Source organism: Orcinus orca, chromosome 19, assembly GCF_937001465.1.
Source record: "Orcinus orca chromosome 19, mOrcOrc1.1, whole genome shotgun sequence".
Lineage (NCBI taxonomy): Eukaryota > Metazoa > Chordata > Mammalia > Artiodactyla > Delphinidae > Orcinus > Orcinus orca.
Genome location: NC_064577.1, coordinates 51,160,486 through 51,180,270, shown reverse-complemented (window position 1 = coordinate 51,180,270; position 19,785 = coordinate 51,160,486). Strand labels below are relative to the sequence as shown.

The following is a 19,785-nucleotide window of genomic DNA, read 5'->3' as shown; positions in this document are numbered from 1 at the left end:
ACATCAATGACCAAAAGTAGACAAAAATATCTGCAGTCTAGTGGGAGAAGGAATGCAGTCATAAAATAAATGATAAACATAATAAGTAAGAAATGCATATTGTATACAAGAAATTGATGAAGGCTATGCAAAAAGAAAAAGACTTACAACATGATAAGAGGAATTCCAAGGGCAGGAAGAAGAGAAAGAACCATCAAATGAGATTGAGAAGACAGAATCCTGTGAGTGACAGAGGAGAGTGTGATGTTCTGGAAACCTAGAGAAGGGAGTTTATCAAAGTAGAGGGAATAATCAGCAGTCAGATGCTTCTAAGTGAGTCAGATCTGAGAACAGGGTGTAGGAGTTAGCAACAGGAAGGTACATTGATGATGTTGACAAGTTTCAGTTAACTTGTGCAGTTTCCTTTTGGTCATGGAAGAATAATGACGAAGAAGAGTTACTGCTAAGCTCTCTTCTTTTTTTTTTTTTCCGGTACGCGGGCCTCTCACTGTTGTGGCCTCTCCCGTTGCGGAGCACAGGCTCCGGACGCACAGGCTCAGCGGCCATGGCTCACAGGCCCAGCCGCTCCGCGGCACGCGGGATCCTCCCGGACCGGGGCACGAACCCGCGTCCCCTGCATCGGCAGGCGGACTCTCAACCACTGCGCCACCAGGGAAGCCCTAAGCTCTCTTCTTTTTGTGGTCTTATGACACTAGTGGTAGTTTGATATTTGGTAAATGTGTAACATCTAGGTTGCCATTCACAGAAAACTTAAGATCCTGCTGGCTATGCTTCAGTATCAACCTGGTCAGAGTGAACAAATGATTGTTAAGATTACACTGAGAGCAACAGTAGGGAATGAAATTTCTGTTGTAAGAACCCCAAACCCAGCACCTCAGGAGCCAGTCATTTGGTAGTTGGCATTATATATATTCAAGGCTAACTAAGAGAATCTGTGATGTGTGGGCATTATAATCAGCTGACTCCAGGTGGCGTTCCTGGAGGCTGCTATAGAAAGAAAGAAAATAGCTTAATGAGGAAGGAATTCAAGCCTGAGTTTAACTCCATTTGGTCCACTAAGAAAAAGAATACCAAGTCTGGTGGAGAATTTGCCTTCTTTAATTTAATGTGTATTCTAGATTTAGAATACATATGATTAACTTGGGGGAGGGGAGTGATCAGAAACTTAACATTTACATGTTGTCACCCTAGCAAGGGCATATTGAGTAGACAGCATCATCGTGATACGTGGGCTGAGGTGAGGCTGCTTCAGATGAGTTTCCCTCAGAGTTAATTGACAGAAACTACCCACCTTCAAGAATTTTTATTACCTTAGGAATGCTATGCCAAGACTGAAACACAGCTGTGGGTGCTGTGCTGACGCCCACATTGCCAGTGTCAGGAAGGATGTACTTTTAAACCTCTAATTTCTCTAATAATGTCTTTAGTGATTTGTGTAGGTTTGGCATTGTGAGGAAAATGCTTCCTGGCTTGGTTTATAACAAGAATTCAGTTTGCAGTCTTAAAATGTGTATTGTCTTAATATGCATGTGGAAGATACTAACAAGTTAGAAAAAAGATCTGACTAAAATACTGTCCTGTCCATCTAACAAAACTTACCCACCCATGATATATGAAAATAAATGAAAATTAAATGTTTTATGCTAGAATAATCTATTTATCTATTGGTTCCTGTTTTATACCAAGATGGCAATATATAGTGCTGAAAGAGAGCCAGCTTTCATATTCAATTCCAATCTGGCTCCTTTCCTTTTCTCTAATGGAAAAATTGGATTGGACTCATGTCAACCTGTAGAGGGGAGGAAGAATAAGCTTTTGTAAATAAATATTTTTAAAGAGGTAAGAAATAGCACTCTTTTTAAAAATTTATTTATTTATTTATTTTCGGTGCGCGGGCCTCTCACTGTTGTGGCCTCTTCCGTTGCGGAGCACAGGCTCCGGACGCGCAGGCTCAGCGGCCATGGCTCACGGGCCCAGCCGCTCCGCGGCATGTGGGATCTTCCCGGACCGGGGCACGAACCTGTATCCCCTGCATCGGCAGGCGGACTCTCAACCACTGCGCCACCAGGGAACCCCAAAATAGTACTCTTTTGCTTGAAATATAAAGCTTCATAACCAGTTGGTAACTATATTATTTTATAGATGTTATGGCATGTTTCTTTTAATATATAAAATCTAAGGGATTCTTTCCTAACTGGTAGATTCACTGCAAGGATTGATTATATTTATCAAAATAAATATACCTTCAGCTTTTAAGTAGACACTAGTACATAAAGCAGAATATCCCTATATTGCTTACAAAAGGAATATATAGAATTTATTTCCATTCTGCTGGTGTATATAAAAACATTTGTTTGGATCTGAAGTGTGTTAATTTTTACCTTTACATTGCCTTTGTCCCATCTTACAAACTCAAAACCTTATTGGAATAGAATCATAGAATTAGAATTTTAAACCTGGAAGAGACTTTAGAGTTATTTTATTTCAATTTCTTAATTTTTCTATTGAGGAACTAAAATCCAGAGAATTTAAGAGTCTTTGTTCAGGTTACCCAGCTAGAATTAGAACCCAGCTTTCTAACTCCTTATATTTATGCTATAATCTGTCTCCAACAAGTTAGTTGAATAGCAATTAAATAAGTTGGCAGAAACTTTAGGTCTCGCTTGTGTTTATGTCCAGGCTTCAGAGTGATCCCTAATTATTCTTTATCACTTAAAAAAATTCTTGCAAGCACATTAGGTGAAAGTAATGCTAGGGATTCTCCTATGACTTGGTCCTGTTATGAAATCTAAAGAAATCAATGCTCATCTAGAGCAAAAAACATGAACATACTCAGTACTGAAGTTTTCCTTCCTTGTGCTCCACTAATTATGATAATGATTTGAGTAGTTCCATAATGATTGTCTTAGTCTATTTGGGCTGCTTTAACAAATTACCATAGACTGGAAGGCTTATAAACAACAGAAATTTATTTCTTACATTTCTGGAGGCTGGGAAGTCCAAGATCAAAGCCTGGGCAGATTTGGTATCTAGTGAGAGCATGCTTTCTGGCTTATAGATAATTGTCTTATCCTTGTGTCCTTACCTGGTGGAAGGGGCAAGGGAGCTCTCCTGGGTCTCTTTTTCATAAGGGCACTAATCTCATTCATGAGGGCTCCACCCTCATCACCTAATTACCTCCCGAAGGTTCCACCTCCAAATTACATTACACTGGGGATTAAAATTTTAACATATGAATCTGGGTGGTGGGGGGGACAAACTTTCAGTCTGTAACAATGATTTAACATCCACCTCATCCTTAAATACTGCTCCCAGATATACTCTATGGCTTTTTAAAGGACTAATTTGGGAAAATACTGATTAAAATAAAATAGTATAAACACTGATAAGTACTGAACTGTTCAAGGTCACTAGGATACAACTGTATTTTTATAATTCAAAATCTTCCACCAGGCATGTTTTGGGTTGTGGTTATTTCTGAAATAGAATTGAGGAGTCGAGACTGACCTACTCAGATAAATAGTCTGAGGATAAAGATGACACTAGCCAATTTGAGCAGCAGGGAAGAAGAGTCAGAACATTTATGAATCTGAGTTTTATTTTGTGTGTCTGAAGAACTATTGTTAGCTTAAAGCAAGACCCTGTGCTTTGTTTATAGAGTTCAGTGTATGAAGTTTAATAGAGCTGGATTTCTGCTTCACCATACATAACATTGAAAAAGTCAGTATCCACAGAAATCCAAATATGCATTCATGTATTCATTGACAAATAGCTTTAATGAAGTGGAATTTTTTTTCTTTTTTTTCTTTTTTGTGCTTGTGGGATCCTAATTCCCTGACCAGGGATTGAACCCAGGCCCTCACCTGGGCCCTCGGAAATGAGAGCAAGGACTCCCAACCATGGGACCATCAGGGAATTCCTGTGAAGTGGAATTTTTTTATGTATGTCACTAAACTTAAAAATTAAAACTAACCAGGGAATTCACTGGTGGCGCAGTAGTTAAGAACCACCTGCCAATGCAGGGGACATGGGTTCGATCCCACATGCCACGGAGCAACTAAGCCCATGCGCCACAACTACTGAGCCTGTGCGCCTAGAGCCCATGCTCCACAACAAGAGAAGCCACCGCAATGAGAAGCCCATGCACTTCAATGAAGAGTAGCCCCTGCTCACTGCAACTAGAGAAAGCCCGCGTGCAGGAATGAAGACCCAACACAGCCAAAAATTAATTAATTTAAAATAAATAAATAAAATTTAAAACTAACCAGACCCCTAATGATATCTCAACATTGTTCAAAAGGTGTTTATGCATATAGTTCGTATATGACTTAGACATAAACTAAAGATTTTATTTTTATCTATGACTATATAAAGTCTATACTTGTATTCCCAAAACAAACAAGAAAGTAACAAATTGGTATGTATGAAAACGTATTTCCGTTTATTTGCAGGATGTGAACTGCTTGAAGATAGGAATGGTAATAAGCACTTATAAATATCTGTTAATATAAGTAAATAGCAAAAGAGTGTTCTTGGACTATATTTGAAGGGCCTTAACAAGATTAATTTGATTTTAAAAGAGCCAGTCCCCCAAAATGACACATACTGCAAAAGTTAAAAAATTTCTAATCATACTCTTCTTCAGCAATGTTCTCAACATAGTAACATTTGTAATCCCAGTTCCCCAGATTGCCTTGATTACTGGCCCTCCTCTGATATTTTCTATGTAATACATTTGCCAAACTTTAAAACTCTAAAACCTGCTGTATAGGGATCTTTCAAGTATTGTATGAGAAACGATGAAAGCAAGCAGTTTGCTATGTTATTATCATGTTAGTTTCTCTCGGTAGTTCTCTTAGAAATGACAAGCTTTAATGATAAGCTTTCATTTGAGTTGATCAAATATTCTCTGATGTGACTATGTTTTAAAATATATTTGCAATTCTGATTTTTCAGAAATAATCACTTTCAATCAGAGTCAAAACCATAGGAACTTATTCATGCTAAATGTTGTAGCTTTTTGACATGTAGGAATAGCTGATGTGGGTGAGGTGTCTAGCTTGATGTTTTATCTCTAGCTATTCATCAGCTAATCCTCCTCCCTACTTCACTGAAAATATTTTCATTCTGTCTGACAAAAAGTAAAAAATTACATTAACTGCGACTAAAAATGTATTGCAGATGACACATTAATGAGACTAATGGTTCTTGCCTTATTCTCTGAAGTTTTCACATTCTTACCTTTGGTGAACGAGATCCAGATAGTTTAATAATTATACAAAAGATATCCTTTATGGGGGCAACTCTTGGGAACAAGGTTGCAATAAAGGTTTTCAGGTTTTTTTAAACATTAATTTTAAAACAGCAAAGGGACCAAGTAAATGTTATAACTATATACTAAAAGTCCACTTGGGCAAAATATCTGGATGTGTCCAGTTAATCAAAATAAAGCGTGATGAAAGGTAAAGACAGGCAATGCTGACAAAGAGTTTAGGTCTATGAAGGAAGATTTTGACTCATCAAGAAAAATTCGGTTAACTTAGCATGAAAGGAGAAATGGCGATATTGTTTATAAAGCATTTGGATTTCAAAGGATGCCATCAATTTATTTCATAATTGTTAAAGGGTAGTAACTTTCAAAATTTTTTTCATCATAATCAGGATTCAGTATATACTTAATATATATCTGGAATACTTACCTTTACCTCATGCACCTTATTCTATTTCCTTTTTTTAAAAAAAATGCTCACAGTTCATAAATTGATTTACCCACTAAATGGATCATAATCTACAATTTGAAGAATACTGATGAATGATAAACAGAATTTTCTAAGTTTTTTATTTTCCCTTGGGGACTTAGAACATAAACATTTTAATTTTATCTCTTTCTAAACCACTCACTTTCTTGGTCCCACCTAAACCCTGTTATCACAAAAATTGCACCAGCTCCAAAATCATACACACAGGTATCCTGTTCTCAGACTACAACACTCCATCCTTTTAGGTTATATGCCCAAGTACTACCACTACCACTAAAATTCTTTTTTTTGTTGTTTTTAATATTTCTATAGTGTTATTTATTTTATTTTTTGGCTGCGTTGGGTCTTTGTTGCTGCGTGCGGGCTTTCTCTGGTTGCGACGAGTGGGGCCTGCTCTTCGTTGCGGTGCGCAGGCTTCTCATTGCGGTGGCTTCTCTTGTTGTGGAGCACGGGCCCTAGAGCGCGCGGGCTTCAGTAGTTGGGGCTCACAGTCTCTAGAGCGCAGGCTCAGTAGTTGTGGCGCATGGGCTTAGCTGCTCCGCGGCATGTGGGATCTTCCCCGACCAGGGCTTGAACTTGTGTCCCCAGCATTGGCAGGCAGATTCCCAACCACTGCGTCACCAAGGAAGTCTGGCATAAAGGTTTTTAATTTTGATGTAGTTCAGTTTAACTCTTTTTTACTTTTGCTGCTTGTATTTTTGGTGTCATATTTAGGAAAGCCATTGCCTAATCCAAGGTCTTGAGGTTTTACTGCTGTGTTTTCTTTTAAGATTTTTATAGTTTTAGCTCTTATAATTAGGTCCATGATCCATTTTGAGTAAATTTTTGTATATGGTGTAAGGAAAGACACTAACTTGATTATTTTGTGTGTGGATGTCCAGTTGTCCCAGCACCATTTGTAGAAAGTACTGTTTTTTTCCCCATTGAATTGTCTTTGCGCCCAGTCAGTGATGATTTATTTACATGTTATTAAATTCAGTATCTGATTTTTCCCTTATCTTGTTTGACTTCTCAGTAGTATTGACACAGTTGACCATTCTGTTCTTCAAATATTCTACTCTCTTGGTTCACCTTTTACTTATCTTGCTGTCTTTTCAGTATTTATAGGTTCCTTATCTTCCACCAAGCTTCTCAGTGTTGGGTTTTCAGTTATTATGGCTGTGTAACAAATTAGCACAGAACTTAGTGGCATAAAACAATCATTTATGATGCTCATAGTTTCTTTGGGCCAGGAATTAAGACTGGGCAAAGCAGGGTCAGCTTATCTCTGTTCCAGGATGTCTGGGGCCTCAGGCTGGGACTGGTATCATCTGAAGGCCTTTGCCATTACATGTCAGGCAGTTGATAACAGCCATTGACTGGGAGCCTCAGCTGACACCCACATGAACCTGTCCATGTCCCAGAGGGAGGGGAATGGCAGAGGAAGGGGAGGAAAAGGAGAAAGGGGAGGAAGAGAGAGGAAGAGAGAAGAGAAAGCCAAGGGGAAGTCTTGTAGTCTTTTATGACCAAATCCCAGAAGTCACAGCATCACTCTTGCCACTTTTTTTTTTTTTCGTCAAAGTCTCATTCACATTCAAAGAAGGGAAAACAGATTCTGCCTCTTCACTTGGAACGGTAAAGTTCTTAAAGAGCATGTAGGACCAGAAATATTGCTGTGACCTTTTTTAGAGAAACAATCTGCCACCGTCTGTTCTGCCCGCACAATTCACATCCTTCCCACATGCAAAAAAATCACTCACCCTCCCCACAAAGTCTCCCAAAGTTTCATCCCTTAATGGCATCAGGCTCAGGCTTGAGGTTCAGGATCTCAGCGAGGTCAGGTCCAGGTGAGATTCCTTGGGTATAATTTCTTGATGACAGCTCCTTGAATATAGTTCCATTTGATTTGAAAACTTGGGGACTAAAGAGGCATATTATCTACCCCCTTCCCCACTACTACCCAACATACAATGCGTATGTTGGGAAGGTACTTACTATTCCAAAAGGGGGAAAACAGGAGGCACATAGAAGTCACTGGTCCATAGTAGTTCTCTTTTTATGTTTTCTCTATGTGATCTATTCTATTTCCATAGTTTAAAAAAAAAATTTTTTTTTTTTTTGGCCACGGTTCGCGGCTTGTGGGATCTTAGTTCCCCCGCCAGGGATGGAACCCATGCCCCCTGCAGTGGAATTGCGGAGTCCTAACCACTGGACTGCCAGGGAATTCCCCTCTATTTCCATAGTTTTAAATCCCATCCATACATTCATGACTTCCAAATTTCCTGACATCTCTGAGCTCCACACTAAAATATATAATTAGCCATCTGACACCTTCACAAGGATATCTCACAGATTTTTCCAACTTAACATGGCTAAAATGAATTCTTATTTTCTACTTTACCCTTTTCCTCCACAAATCTGTCTTTTCCTGGTTTCTTCATCTAGGTGAATGATGCCACCATTCACCGAGTTGCTCAGACCAAAACCTTAGGACTCAGGCTCATTCCTTTCTGTCTCTCACCTCTACATACAGTAATCAGCAGGTTCTATATTTTCTTTCTCCAAAATCACTTTTTTAAAAAAATCTCACCTGGATTACAACAGTCTCCTTATTGGTCACCCTCCTTCATTCTTGCTGCCGTCCAATTTTCTTTGACACAGCAGTCAAAGTAGTATTTTAATTAATATGCCTGGTTATGACACTGTCTAGCTCACAATCTTCAGTTACTTCCCCCTGCATTTTGAGTAAAAGATCCATGTAACTGGCCTGTTCCTGTTCCTCTGACCTTATTCCTCACTACTTTCCCCCTTACCCACTATACTTTATCTCTTTGGGCTTCTTCCGGTTCCTCAAACATACCAAGCTTTCAGAAAGGGCCTGTACACATGCTGTTTTCTCTGTCTGGAATATTCTCCCCCAGCTTCCCACTTCCACATAACTGCGTCTTTCTCATCCTTTGAGGTATGGCATTCCTGACTATTCTAAGTAGGTACTTCCCTTTAATACTTTCAATCCTATTTGTTTCCTTTATAAAACGTATCGCAATTTTAAGTTATATCCTATCTGTTTACTTATCATCTGTCTCCCTAAGCCTCCCCAGGTCAGGGGCCATATCTGTGTTATTCACCAGTGTATACCCAGTGCCTAGGCGACTGCCTACCATATTATATGCCCTCAACAAATATGTAGTGAATATTGTTTAAAGGTATAATTTTGTTTTGAGACAATGTTAATAATTAATAAGTAATTAGTAATAATTTAAAATGTGATGGTTCCTAATTCTTACTGAAATAGCCTTTTTTTTTCTCTTTTAGTAACTGCCCTTCCTTTTTGGCTGCTGCTTTAGCCAGAGCCACATCAGATGAAGTCCTTCAGAGTGATCTTTCTGCACATTATATTCCAAAGGAAACCGATGGCACAGAGGGGACTGTGGGTAAGTACTTTTCTGCATTATTTGTTTTAAATTTTAAAATCTTCTCCTGTGTAGTGATTCACAGAAAATGTCTACAAAATACTGTATCTAATTATGTTTACCCACTGGTTGATTTTATAGTAGTAGCAAGAGAAAAAAAAGCAAAAAAATTTTTTTCAAACTAATCAATAAAAGTAGGGAAAAGAGGGGAAAATACAGGCATATTTTGAAACCACATGAAGGTAACTGGAGTGAGAGATTATCGTAACAGTATGTTATCATAATACCTAGATAAATGGAGAGGTGACAGTTATGTAATGTGATTTAATTGCCTGGATCATTGTACATCTTTTTTCCAGGTAAATTATGAGGCTTTAATTATTAACGAAGGCATGTTTATTAATGTGTTAGCCTTATACATATTTGACAGACTAAAAAAATACCAATTGTTGTAAAAATTAGGGAATGGCTACTCAAAATTGTTGGGAATTTTAATATTTCACTGTTCTATTTTAAGCATTTGCCTTTAAACATGGTGCAGAAGGAACAAAGCGTATATTAATGAATCAGGACAGCTGGATTCCAGAGAATGTGAGGCAGATATAAAAATAAACATTCTTATTCTTCCTTTATCTCTCTAGATAATTTTTGACAGAAAACTGGCAAAGAAGGAATTCCTCTGCTTGTTTTTACTGAGAGTAATTGATTCACTTGGAACCAAATTGTTCCAGAGTCAAGTTGGATGGAATTCCTGCTGCAAAGCATTGGTCTTTCCTCTTGTACTGATGCATGAAGTAAAAGCCCTATAATGAAAAGATGAGGGAGATTAAATTCTGCTTCACTGCAGCCAGGGTGATGGCTGACTCAGCTCCAGCTCAGTACAGTGACATTAACGACTGATGAGTAATTTACAGCTGTGAGGGGGTGGACTGCTACTTTGGACAATTTTCTCTTTTTCGCACCCTTTTTAATTTAATTTTATTTTTCCATTTCAAGCAGCAATTATTTATATACTGATGTTCTTACACCACTTCCTGCAGGAGAATACTTAACGTAGCAAGATGGAAGTGTTGCCCTACGTGCCTACTTTGGAAGAATTTTCTGAACCCCCATAAGATAGCGAAAGTGTAATTAAGGATTATTGTTTTGGTGGATATCATTGGTCATTCAGATTTCATATTTTCCCAAGAGACTACCCAGTAATGTCTCCGTGCCACTGCTGTGATTCAGAATGATCTATTATAGTTCCAGACTGTTTGCACGTCCTTCCTCTCTTTAACCCAAATCACTCAGTGTGAACTGCACTGAGGAGAATCTCTACAGGGCGTATTGTGTTTAGCCATACATCAGAGTGGGAAATGAGCATACTGAATAAGGCCTGCTGTCATTGTCTTAAAGGCACTGAAGTCCCCACTGAAATGCCCTTTGACTTTTCTCTTAGGTGTTTCCAAAAACAGACTTAAAGAAGAAAAATCCTTACCTTAAAGTTCTTTTTAATGTTTATGTCATCCCTAACAATGTTTGTTAAACAACCTTGCATTTCTGTTGGCAGACACAACTCCTGTCCAGAAAACCTAAAATCAATTTAAAATATACCAATGTAAAAATTAAAAACAAGAAGGTGAAAATGATCACTAATACAGAGGATATTAAAAGAAATTATGAAAACTTTGTGAAAATAAATTTGAAAACCTGGGTATCTTCTAGAAATATACAAGTTAACAAAACTTTACCTAAGAAGAAAGAAATTGAGAAGATTGTCAAAAAGGACAAAAGGCGTAGGTGATTCTACAGGTGAACATTTTCAAACAAGACAGATAATTCCATTGCTTTTTAAAATGAATTATCCAATTGCATAGGGAAAGAAGGAAAATTTGCACAGCATAACACTGATACCAAAACTTGCCTAAGACAAAACTAAAATAAGGAATGAGAGATAAGTCTTAGTAATCAATGTAAAAAATCTTAAGTGAAATATTTGTATATTGAGTACAACAATTCATTTAATGAGTATTTTATTGAGGGCTTACTATAGCTTAGCACTGTCCTGGGGAAACAGCAGTGAAAAAAACAAAAATATTGGGACATTTATTACATAATTTGTATATTAATAGGTCAAAAGAAAAAAACAGAATAATCTCTAAGGATGCCCAAAGAAGCATTTGATAAACTTCAATATTCATTCCTAATTTTTAAAATACACTTAATAGAGTAGAACTAGATGGATACATCTTGGACACTGTAGGACCAGATTTGGCTCAAACCAAAAACCTAGCAGGTATGCTTAAAGTATATACTAAAGAATTTTTTAGCTGCAAGTGACCGCTGGCTTCAGCAAAACAATTTACTGGCTCCCCTTCAGGTAAGGGCTACACAGCTAGATTCAAGGCTTCACATGATGTCATAAAGACCTGGCATTTCTCCAACCATCAGCTGTACTCTTTTTCATCTTGATTTTATTTTCAGGTTCTGTGGGATGGCAAAATGGCTGCTAGGAGCACCAGATGTTCATCTGCCCAGGTTCAAAACAAGCAGGAAAATAAGAGCGACTTTACTCAGTTGCTCCTACATAAATCACAGGATTCACTGTAATCAGCCCAGCTTAGGTTATTTCCCTTTCCTGAACGAATAACTGTGGCCAGAGGAATGTGGTTCCTAATTGGCTAGACCTGAATAACGTTTTACCCCTAGATGCACATGGACTGAGAGTAGAGAAGGAAATGTTCCTGGTAGAAAGAGGAATGTTTGCTAGGTGGCAAATAACACATGAAAACAAAGTTCTGACTCAGAGTAGCAAATAAATAAAATAACTAGGAATAAATTCAGTAAGAAATAAGAAGGACCTATGTTAAAACTCTATTGAGCAACAAACAAAGGATTTAAATTTATGAAACAGTATAACTTGTTCCCGAATAAGACTTAATATGAAAAAGAAGTCAATTTTTTCCCAAATAACTCTGTAAATTCAATATGATCCCAAACACAATGGCAACACAGTTCCCCCTCAAACTTTGACAAAATAATTAGTTCATCTGGAAGAAAAAACATGTCAAACTACCCAAGTGACGTCTTTTAAAGTTAAGAATGATAGGAAAATTAGTTCTCCTCATATTAAAGCACATTATAAAGTTATAGTAATTTTTAAAGAATGGCGTCATTGTAGAAACAGTTGGAGAGATCAGTGAAGAAGAATTAACAACCAAGAAGCATACAAATATTTTAATATTTTAGTGGTTATTAAAGTTTGCTTATTCATTTATTTAGTCAACATCTTGTGAGCTCCTGCTATCTGCTAGGTACCTACTATGACTGATCCAGGACAATTAAGACACAGTCTCTATCTGCTATCTAATTTGGGAAAAGTAGAGCATGGGTGTGAGTCAGATAGACTCACAGATAGACTCACATAGACTCACAGGCAGTACTCACTGAGAATGGTATTGCCTGTTTGTGAAATGTTCCAGAGACATAGAATGTAGCATATAGTCAATAAATGTTATACATTGTTTAAAACTGTGGTAAGAGCTATAATAGATGGTGTGATCAAAGACAGATCTAGTGGTCTACTGAATATCAGAGAAAGTTGGTATTGCTTCCCTTGATGAATTTAATCTGTCTACACCAGGGCTGTCCAGTAGACAGCACAATGATGGAAGTGTTCTCTACCTGCATTGTCCAATGTGGTAGCCAGTGGCCATATATAGTTACTGAGTACTTGAAATATAGCTAATGTGACCAAAAAACTGAATTTTAAATTTTATGTAATTTTAGTTAATTTAAAGTTAAATAGCCACATGTAGCTAGTTAAACTACCTGAATGGACAGTAGAGGTATATATACTAAGAGTCATATAAACAGTAATAATCAAACCAAAGTATGATATAATGTTTTATATTATTATCTGGGAATCTGGGAACTATCCTGGTAGTTAATATCAGTTATTTGTTTCACCCCACCCCATGCTCCCTCAAAGTTTCTGAATTCACTTATTGTTTTGCAGTCTTCTGTTGTGATTGAGTCAAATGCACACCCAAATGTAGGGACTGGATTTGGGGGGATATGCTGTTGCAGAGACCAGATGGGTTGGAGAGATACAAATAGGTAATTGCTGGCTGAAAGAGACAGTCTCTGGTAACTGGTGCTTTAAACAAACAAACAGAAAGATTGGAGTTGCTAAATGTTGGGTTGTCTACTGGCCTCAGTTTTTCCCTCTTATACACACCTCCTCAGGTTGTGCTTGCTCTTTGAACTTCTTTTCTCTTTCAAATGTACCCCTGACTTTCGGTTATATAAAAATGTCAAAGGGGACAAAGTCACAAACATGGTTTGCCACCCTGTACTATGTTAATGAGAAAAAGAAAAGCAACAAAAACCTTGAGACCAGATTTCTGAGTATAGTCACTGAAAGAAGAATTCTGAATAAGAAAACAGGTAAAGTTACAGATTAAGGCAACAGCAGGGTAAAGAATAAAGAAATGGGAGTCTAAGTTCCCAGGCCATTCTAGAACACGTAATCTCTCTTCTTTGAGATTTGTGCTCTAGATCAGAAGAGGTATGTGCAACATGTGTGCCAATCTGGCACACGTTTTCTCAGGCTGTCAAGCTATATCTGATTGAGTAAAGTTAAAAAAAAATTTTTTTTGGAGAATTCTAAATTTTTTTACTTGGGATGTAGGGGGACCCTCTAAAATACTGGCCTGAGATAACCTAATCTTCCCTTGGTTATTTCAACAGCTGCAATTTGAGTAGAGGATCGCTTGAGTGGAGATGATGTGAGACACAGTCTCTTCAGTACTATTCAGTGTTGCTTGAAAGGCTTACACACCTGTCCATCCACTGAGGGATGCAAGGGAGCCTCAGAAGTGAGCTTAGTCTACTCCACTTAATGGGTCAAGTAGTAGACTTAATAGTCTAGGGTGAAGAATCGTCTGATTGCTATCTCCTTTCTTCTATCTAGGGTTATACACATCGACAGAATGTAAGCATGTTTTCCTTAGAGAAATATCAAACTTTTAGACTCATTTGTTAACCTCTTGGTTAAACTATTTAAGCTATTGCCTACCACTTTAATTTAAAAATACATCAGATAACAAAAATATATAATTTAGTTCTGAATTATAATCAGTTACAGGAAAGAAAAGTAAGGGAACTGGAGTGAGGTAAAGGAAAAGGTCAGGAAGAAAGAGAGAGACTTAAGACAAATGGTAATCAAAGTAAACTCTTCTTATTCGTGTTGTTTATAAATGAATGATCTGTTTTCATAAGGCTTTCATATTCCAATTAGTTGGATGACCACTGTTCATATTTCAGTCATTCTTCTAAGCACAGGGGGCTTGGGTTTCCAGATGATAACCTTGGCAGCCAAACAGAAGTGCTCTGAACTAGATGGTGTTGCCAGAGCACTTCACCGGCTGGAAGAACTCCAGCCTAGGAATAGATCAGCCCTGCTCAGAGGTTTTCTCCTCATGACATAAGGATATCTTAGTGGCAGCTGCTGGCTGATGGTTTTCTGCTAGATAGGTTGTCATTTTCTCTCTTCAGCAGCAACATTTCGCTTCTCTTGAGAAGGAGGAACTTCTTCTATTAAGGAGGAGCTTGACCAAGGTGACCTACTTTGGTCTTTACCAAGCAGGCAAGTGAAAAGCAGTTTTACAAGGGTCTTCACTGGGGGTTTCTGTTTCTTTCACAGAGATTGAGACAGTGAAATTGGCCCGTTCTGTCTTCAGTAAACTACACGAGATTTGCTGCAGCTGGGTGAAAGACTTCCCTCTCCGCAGGAGACCCCAGCTTTATTATGAGACATCAATCCATGCCATCAAAAACATGCGCAGGAAAATGGAGGACAAACATGTCTGCATTCCTGACTTCAATATGCTCTTCAACCTAGAGGTAAAGGGCACTTCTGAAGTGTCAGTGAGATTTGGAAAGCAAAACACCACCACAGGCCTGTTTTCTACCGAGAGAACTTCTAATATGCTGTAGTAATATCTCTGATAGGTTCGAATAGGACTAAGGGCAAAGTGGCACAAATTTGCTTCCATTAGTTGAAAGGAAAGGAACTATTTTACGTTATTTTTTTTTTTCACATCTTTATTGGGGTATAATTGCTTTACAATGGTGTGTTAGTTTCTGCTTTATAACAAAGTGAATCAGTTATACATATACATATGTTCCCATATCTCTTCCCTCTTGCGTCTCCCTCCCTCCCACCCTCCCTATCCCACCCCTCCAGGCTGTCACAAAGCACCGAGCCAATATCCCCGTGCCATGCGGCTGCTTCCCACTAGCTATCTACCTTACTACGTTTGTTAGTGTGTATATGTCCATGACTCTCTCTCGCCCCGTCACAGCTCACCCTTCCCCCTCCCCATAACCTCAAGTCCGTTCTCTAGGAGGTCTGCGTCTTTATTCCTGCCTTACCCCTAGGTTCTTCATGACATTTTTTTTTTTTCTTAAATTCCATATATATGTGTTAGCATACGGTATTTGTCTTTTTCTTTCTGACTTACTTCACTGTGTATGACAGACTCTAGGTATTTTACGTTATTTTGAATCGGTAATGCATTCACATGGTTTAGAATTGGAAAATAAAAATCCCTCTCTTATCCTTGTCTCTCAGACACTTCATATCCCCTCCACGGAGGCAAGCAAAGTTACCAGACCTTGTGTAACCTTCCAGAGACATTCTATAAACATATAAACAAAAAAGAAAGCTGTTATATCTCAATAAAGCTGTTTTTAAAAGGAACCTATTTCTATAGTATAATCAAACGTTGTCTATTAAGTTCCCACATTACTATGTTTCTGAAGCAACACAAAACACAAACATAAAAGAATAAATTTAAGACTAAGACAGTTTTCTGATCTCATGTGACTTTACTTTTTAAATCTTGGTTTCTGAGATAGGAAAGTAGCTGGAATTGCATTTCATGAATCTCTGTGACTGACAAATTGGATCATATGAGCCTTGTCAATTTAATAACCATTTTCTTATCTTCCTCTTTTTTTTCTATTATGTTAATGCAAACAGATGTAGGTTTGTTTCCTATGCCTGTCACTTGCCGCTTTTCCTCACTCAAGTCCATAACTTAAAAATTACAATGTAGTGATTTATACAAAGCACACTGTTTCCTTCATTTAGCAGCTAACTTTAAATTTTAGCTGACTGTCAAGGTCTGGTAAGCAGTGATGGTGGGCTGGTAATTGGTGCTTATGTTACAAGAAAGATCAGCTAATACCACACCCGTGCAAATGTAACCCCTAAAGGCTGTACTGTGATAAACAGCCCTTAAATCACTGCACCCACTTGAAGATTATACTCAGGTTTGAGGGCATCATGGCCGTTTGTTGACCTGGTTGGTTTTCATTTTGCCTCAAAAATCAACCCAAAGGCCTCACTCAGAAAGGAGCGCTTTGCTGTAGTGAAACAGACCTTGAGGGCAATTTGGGAACATATATTTAGACCCTTATAAATTTTCACACCCTTTTTAAATTTTTTTATTTATTTATTTTTGGCTGCGCATGTGCTTTCTCTAGTTGCGGCGAGCGGGGGCTACTCTTCGTTTTGGTTTGCCGGCTTTGCGGGCTTCTCATTGCGGTGGCTTCTCTTGTTGCGGAGCACAGGCTCTAGGCGCACGGGCTTCAGTAGTTGTGGCGCATGGGCTTAGCTGCTCCACGGCATGGGGGATCTTCCCGGACCAGGGCTCGAACCCGTGTCCCCTGCATTGGCAGGCGGATTCTTAACCACTGCACCACCAGGGTAGCCCCTCACACCCTTTGATTTGATAATTTCACTTTTTTAAAAAAAATATTTTATGTATTTAATTTTGGCTGCATTGGGTCTTCATTGCTGCGTGCGGGCTTTCTCTAGTTGCGGTGAGTGGGGGCTACTCTTCGTTGTGGTGTGCAGGCGTCTCATTGCGGTGGTTTCTCTTGTTGTGGAGCACAGGCTCTAGGCTCACAGGCTTCAGTAGTTGTGGCTCACGGGCTCTAGAGCGCAGGCTCAGTAGTCATGGCGCATGGGCTTAGTTGCTCTGTGGCAAGTGGGATCTTCCTGGCCCAGGGCGCGAACCCGTGTCCCCTGCATTGGCAGGTGGATTCTTAAGCACTGCGCCACCAGGGAAACCCGATAATTTCACTTTTACTTTTAGAAGGTAAAAGAAATGCAGGAAATTCTTACATGTTTTGTTTGACATAAATGTTTTACACAACATAGTCACTAATAAAAAACTGGAAATGATCTAAGTCATATATAGGAAATGATTACTATGATATGCTCGTAAGATGTATAGTACTTATCCATTTAAATACTTAATGACTTGGGGGAAATGCTAATGATAAGGCAAATAACAAAAAGCAGGATATAAAATTTTATGTACATTATGATTCTAATTTTATTTTATTAAAAATTTACATTTATAGAAAAAAGACTGGTTATCTGTGGATGGTGGGATTAGAGATATTTATTTCCTTCTGTACACTTCTTATTAGTCCAAGTAAACATACATTATCTTTTTTTAAAAACTGAAGTATAGTTGATTTACAGTGTTGTGTTAGTTTCTGGTGTACAGCAAGGTGATTCAGTTATTTTATATGAATATATATATATATATATATGTATTCTGAAGAATACATATATATATTCTTTTTCACATTCTTTTCCATTATGCCTTATTATAGGGTATTGAATATAGTTCCCTGTGCTAAACAGTAGGACCTTGTTGTTTATCAGTTTTATGTATTTTAGTTTGTATCTTCTAGTCCCAACCTCCTAGTTTATTTTTCCCCACCCACTTTCCCCTTTGGTAACCATAAGTTTGTTTTCTATGTCTGTGAGTCTGTTTCTGTTTCATAAATAAGTTCATTTGTGTCATATTTTAGATTCTACATATAAGTGATATATGGTATTTGTCTTTCTGTCTGACTTCACTTAGTATGATAATCTCTAGGCCCATCTATGTTGCTGCAAATGGCATTATTTCATTCTTTTTTACGGCTGAGTAATATTCCATTACACACACACACTCACACACATACCACATCTTCTTTATTCATTCATCTGTCGATGGACATTTAAGTTGCTTCCATAGACATACATTATCTTTATAACAGGGAAGACATCAGTATTTTTTTTCAAGAGATCCACTTGGCTCCTTTGTTTCTTCTGATGTTATATTGTTTAAGAATCTCCTCACCAATCTCACATTGTTTAAAGTTACATTCTCATGCCCACATAAAGCTATTATTGCCCTCTTCCTCTTTGTGATGATCCCATATCAGCCCACTCATCATTTAAAAACTGCTTGGATGAATTGGGAGATTGGGATTGACATATATACACTAATCTGTATAAAATGGATAACTAATAAGAACCTGCTGTATAAAAAAATAAATAAAATTCAAAAATTCAAAAAAACCCCAAAACCAAAAAAACTGCTTGGACATGCAGTTTTTCAATTTTACCCTTATCCTGCCAATTGAGCTATTTAAAAATGAGTACATTAAAAAAAATTTACTGCTATTTATTTTAAATAAGAATTTTTTATCGAGGTATTTTGATTTATAATTAGTTTCAGGTGTGCAATATAGTGATTCAAAATTTTTATAGATTATAGTCCATTTAAAGTTATTATAAAATATTGGCTGTATTCCCTGTGCTATACATTATATCCTTGTAGCTTATTTATTTTATATATAGTCATTTGTGTCTCTTAATCCCCTACCCTTACATTGCCCCCACCCGCTTCCCTCTCCCCTTGGTAACCACTAGTTTGTTCTCTGTATCTGTGAGCCTATTTCCATTTTGTTATATTCATTTCTTTAGAGTGCACGTTCAAGTGATAACACACAGCATTTGTCTGTCTCTGTCTGACTTGTTTCACTAAACCTAATGCCCTCCAAGTCTATCCATGTTGTTGCAAATGGCAAAATTACATTCTTTTTTATGGCTGAGTACTATTCTATTCTGTGTGTGTGTGTATGTGTATACATACACACCACATCTCTTTATCCCTTTTTAAAAATTGAAGTATAGTTGATTTACATTATAATGTGTTTCAAGTGTACAGCATAATGATTCAGTATTTTTACAGATTATATTCCATTAAAAGTTATTAGAAGAATAATGGCTATAATTCCCTGTACTATATAATATATCCTTGTTGCTTTTTTATTTTATACATAGTAGTTTATATCTCTGAATCCTATATCCCTATCTCACCCCTCCCCTCTTCCCACTCCCCACTGGTAACCACTAGTTTGTTTTCTATATCTGTGAGTCTGCTTCTGTTTTATTATATACGTTTGTTTGGTTTATTTTTTAGATTCTACATATAAGCGATATCACATAGTATTTGTCTTTCCCTGTTTGACTTATTTCACTAAGCATAATATTCTCTAGGTCTATCTGTGTTGCTGCAAATGGCAGAATTTCTTTTTTATGGCTGGATAATATATATCTATTTCACATCTTCTTTATCCACTCATCTATTGATGGACACTTGGGTTGTTTCCTTATCTTGGCAATTGTAAATAGTGCTGCTATGAACATTGAGATGCATGTATCTTTTTGAATTAGTGTTTTTGTTTTTTCTGGATATATACCCAGGAATGGAATTGCTGGATCATACGGTAGT

At 37.6% G+C, this 19,785-nt stretch overlaps 2 protein-coding genes across 7 annotated transcripts in view; one reads left to right on the top strand and one right to left on the bottom strand.

Annotated features, from left to right (window-relative positions):
- The window catches only part of PPM1E (protein phosphatase, Mg2+/Mn2+ dependent 1E), a 196,396-nt gene that overhangs the window by 162,287 nt on the left and 14,324 nt on the right, over positions 1–19,785 (top strand). For all 4 annotated transcript variants that reach the window (XR_004484282.2, XR_007473594.1, XM_049702329.1 and 1 more), the window contains exons 2-3: positions 9,054–9,172; positions 14,841–15,040. Coding sequence is in view for 2 of the 4 variants with exons in the window: in XM_049702329.1 (XP_049558286.1) it covers positions 9,054–9,172; positions 14,841–15,040 (319 nt within the window). In the remaining 2 variants the exon portion in view is untranslated. The remainder of the gene's footprint in view (positions 1–9,053; positions 9,173–14,840; positions 15,041–19,785) is intronic.
- Positions 9,522–19,785, bottom strand: part of TRIM37 (tripartite motif containing 37) — a 162,104-nt gene continuing 151,840 nt past the window's right edge. The window contains exons 26-27 of one of the 3 annotated variants that reach the window (XM_049702321.1): positions 10,632–10,725; positions 9,522–9,954 (exon numbers count right to left, since the gene is read on the bottom strand). In XM_049702321.1, coding sequence (XP_049558278.1) covers positions 9,859–9,954; positions 10,632–10,725 — 190 coding nt within the window. In that variant the 3' untranslated portion in view covers positions 9,522–9,858. The remainder of the gene's footprint in view (positions 9,955–10,631; positions 10,726–19,785) is intronic. The other 2 variants (XM_049702322.1, XM_033431663.2) reach the window with 2 other exon arrangements.